Consider the following 3,765-nt stretch of genomic DNA (forward strand, 5'->3'; position numbering starts at 1 on the left):
CTATCAACCGTTCATTAGAGTCTGATAACTTAGAGTCTATAGTAGCGAAGTGTTAGGAATTTCTTGGCAAGTAGGCAGAGTCTAGCGATGAGAGTGTATAGATACCCCTATAGTATATGATTGATACTGTACACGACTCTAAGCATAAGAGAGGAAGGAGTGCGCCTCTCATGCGGGGAGTATGCTAGTAATAAGCGCTCCCTGAGTCGCATTAACGCTTAGCTGGTGGCCTGATCATTATCTGAGGTATCAGGCGTCCGTTGTTCCGATGTTTAGCCGAATCCGTAACACGAAGAGCTACTGAAGTTAATCTTTCAATGTAGAGGGTACAGGAATATCTGGAGACCAGATGGTGTTCGCTACTGCCATCTTTGTACGTCCGCTTAAAAAAGGGAATGGCTTAATTTCCGTCTAGAGTAATGACTTCTGTAAATAAGCGGAGAAGCGTATGTCTAGGCAGCAGGATTTTTTTTTTTTTTTTTTTTTTTTAAATGAATCAATATATTGGGAATAGGACAGTAATCAATTATGGCTGGGCCGGTCAAGGAATCCAACCTCATGCGGCCGGATATACCAGGGTGGACTATGCCGAAAGGACAGTGCTGAGAGATTGAGGCGGCGTTCTTTTAGTGGGGATTTCCCGGATCAAGTTAGAATACCAAAACATAACTCGGGGATAGTATTGAGCTCTACTTGGTGTGGGTTGGGACATGCGGCCACATTTGGACATACATCTCAGTAGAAAATAAAGATTTGAATGTCAGGAAGATGGTTCCTTGAGCGCTTGGTGCTAGCGCCAAATGTGACAAAAGGCGCAATTACAGTTAACAAATCCCAGGACTTCGTCGTTGCGTCAAAGACTTACTCCACAATCCGGCGTCCTAAGAACACTGTACCCCGAAAAGTGAAACCTAGTTCGACGAATAAATAAAAGAGGGCGTATTTCAAGTTCAAAAGCTTTTCTGCCCGGAGCGAGTGCTCGCTCCGCATTGAAACCCGAAGGGCCGTGTAGTACTGGGTATAGAAGCGAGCATAGTGCTGCCCCCGAAGACGGTCGGATTTCTGGAGGCCTCCTTCCGAGCAGTAACCGGGATTAGCCTATAGTGTGTTTCCGTGTAGCCATCCTGGAGCAGGCCACATTATCGTGATCGACAGCTCCTTCAATTAAACATTTCGTGCTCTTCAAGTACCCCGTATCCTCCCCATACAGCATGTCGAAATCTTGCATCGGCACATAAAATTTTGTAGCACCCGGATTAGGCCCTTTTGATCTCAAAATCAAGCCCCAGCTTGTAGTTTCGTCGAGATGATGCTCCTCTTTTCCTGGAATATTCTCAGAAATGGGAGTTTGTCGATGACTCCCACTACGGCGCTTTACCTCCTCTGCCTTGCTCCGATTCTTGGGGTATTGATCCGCGCACTTCAGAGCGGCCATCGAAAGAGAGGCACTCCTCCGGGACCCCCCACCCTTCCTCTAATCGGCAATATCCATCAGATTCCAGTAACGAGGATACATGAAAGGTGATTTTTACCGCTTGCCATTGCCTCTTGTTCATCAAACATGCTAACATGCATGCCAGCTTTAGTAAATGGTCTCGCCAATATGGGATGATTTTCTCGTTGAAATTCGGCCCTGGAGACGCCATAGTGCTCTGCGACCGAAAGGCTGTCCATGATCTCTTGGACAAGAAGGGCAATGTTTATTCGGATCGCCCTGAACCGCACGTGGCAGAGCTTCTGGGTGTGAAGCACAATGTCTTCACGACTTCAATGAACAACATGTGGAAGGAGAAGAGAAAGGTTATCGCGCATAACCTTTCGCCAGCCCAGCTAGACAACAAGCACTTCCGAGTCCAAGAGGCTGAGTAAGTGGCCGTTCTGATAAAACTGCAGCCGAGATTTCGGTATGTCTAACAATGAGCATGAATCGTAGAGCCACGGTACTTATGAACGATTTCTTTATTAAGCCCGAAAGTTACCGCGAACACATTCGTCGTTACACAGCATCTATCATCCACGTTCTAATCCATGGATATCGAGCAACTTCCTCTGAGGACTTTTGGGGCCATGTATGAACCTCTTATTGAGTCAAAACGTTAGCTGACTCCTCCGAACAGGCTGTGTATGAAATTATGGAGCGAGTAAGTAACTGCCCTGGTGCATGACTGAAGCGAATATGGACGACTAACGTCTTTGAGCGATCGACATGCCTGGAACCTGGAGCCATTCCCCCGGTGGACCAGTTCCCCTTCTTGAAGTATATACCGGAGAAGTTGGCAAGATGGAAAGGTCAAGCTAGGGATTCCAAAGAGTGGACAGAGAAAATATGGGGCGAAGCGCGAGACCGTGTAGAGAAGCGAAGGGCACGGGGAGATAAACGAGACTGCCTTGCAGACGTTTTACTCGACGACTACGACAGAAACGGTTTCCCGATGAGCCAGACGGAGTTCAACTTGCTTCTTGGGGAAATGATTGAAGGTGGCGCAGATACGTCTTCGTCGGCAATAGCAACACTCCTTCTTGCACTGGCAAAGTACCCTGATATTCAAAAGAAGGCCCAGGGGGAGGTCGACAAGGTGTGCGAGTCAGAAAGGTCGCCGGTGTGGAGCGATTTCGAGAAGCTACCATATATTAACGCTCTGGTGAAAGAGGGTCTGCGATGGAGGCCTGTGTATGTGTACACCCAACCCCCCCGACGCAGCAAAGCCCCTTGTACAGCTGCGCTGACCAGAACAGAGCGCCAACCGGGCTTCCCCACAGAGTGAGACAAGGTATTGGACACTCGAAATCCATGTGCCACGAGATTTTACTGATCCCGTGACTTCCTCGCACAGATGATACCTATAATGGAATGCTTATTCCCAAGGACACGAACATCTTTATTGGTGTTTGGCAGATTCATCACGATGAATCTATTTGGAAAGACCCTGCAACATTTAAGCCGGAACGCTACCTAGGCTACGACAAATTGGCCAGCTATTACGCTGGGAGCAGCGACTGGGCTGGTAGAGATAAGTCAAATGATGGGAACGACGCTAAGTAATAAAGCTGACGAGTATTAGAATATCCACACCACTATGCGTATGGAGCCGGAAGACGTATCTGTCCAGGCATGCACCTAGCAGAGAGGAATATATGGCGAACCACAGCGAAGTTGCTTTGGGCTTTCAACTTTTCTGAGCCGACTGACGGGTCGGGCGCCGTTAAATCGCTGGATACTGAAGCCTACGTCGAGGGTTTAGTTCGAGAACCTCTCCCATTCGAACTCAAGATTGAGCCCAGAAGCAAAGAACACATGGCCACCATCCAAAAAGAGTTGCTCGACACGGAAAAATTCTTACGGGCTTTTGAATAAGTGGTCAGCGGTGTAGACGAGCGGGTAATGGATACGGATACGAAGTTTTGGACTGAGATGATTTTGTTATGAACGATGAACAAGCTCTGGGCAATATACTCGCCCCGACACTGCTTCAACTGCTTTCATCGTACCTGTATCTGCGTGGTATCTGGGCTCGACCTTTCGCGCCAGATATTCTGTTCGCCTTGTGTTGACAGTTCTCCTGTTAACAGGAAGGTCCCTAGAGCGTTTGAGCAGTGCTTAGGGCGTCTCAGGAATAGTGTGGTTTTATTTAAATAATTTAAATACTTTTAGGCCTTATTCACTATTTAAATAGTTAAGATTAACTATTTATATTGTAAATACATATATTTATATTGTAAATACATATATTTATATTGTAAATACATATATTTATATTGTAAATA

The 3,765-nt window shown here is 46.8% G+C and overlaps 1 protein-coding gene across 1 annotated transcript; it reads left to right on the forward strand.

Moving 5' to 3' along the window:
- Positions 1-1,569: 1,569 nt before the first annotated feature.
- On the forward strand, positions 1,570-3,355 carry A1O5_13476 (uncharacterized protein; the record flags this gene model as incomplete). Its single annotated transcript, XM_007754041.1, has 7 exons — positions 1,570-1,865; positions 1,934-2,069; positions 2,118-2,141; positions 2,199-2,671; positions 2,737-2,771; positions 2,835-3,005; positions 3,063-3,355. The coding sequence occupies 7 exons, from the start codon at positions 1,570-1,572 to the stop codon at positions 3,353-3,355; spliced, it is 1,428 nt and encodes a 475-aa protein (XP_007752231.1).
- Positions 3,356-3,765: the final 410 nt, after the last annotated feature.

Source organism: Cladophialophora psammophila, assembly GCF_000585535.1.
Source record: "Cladophialophora psammophila CBS 110553 chromosome Unknown aczJe-supercont1.104, whole genome shotgun sequence".
Taxonomy (NCBI): domain Eukaryota; kingdom Fungi; phylum Ascomycota; class Eurotiomycetes; order Chaetothyriales; family Herpotrichiellaceae; genus Cladophialophora; species Cladophialophora psammophila.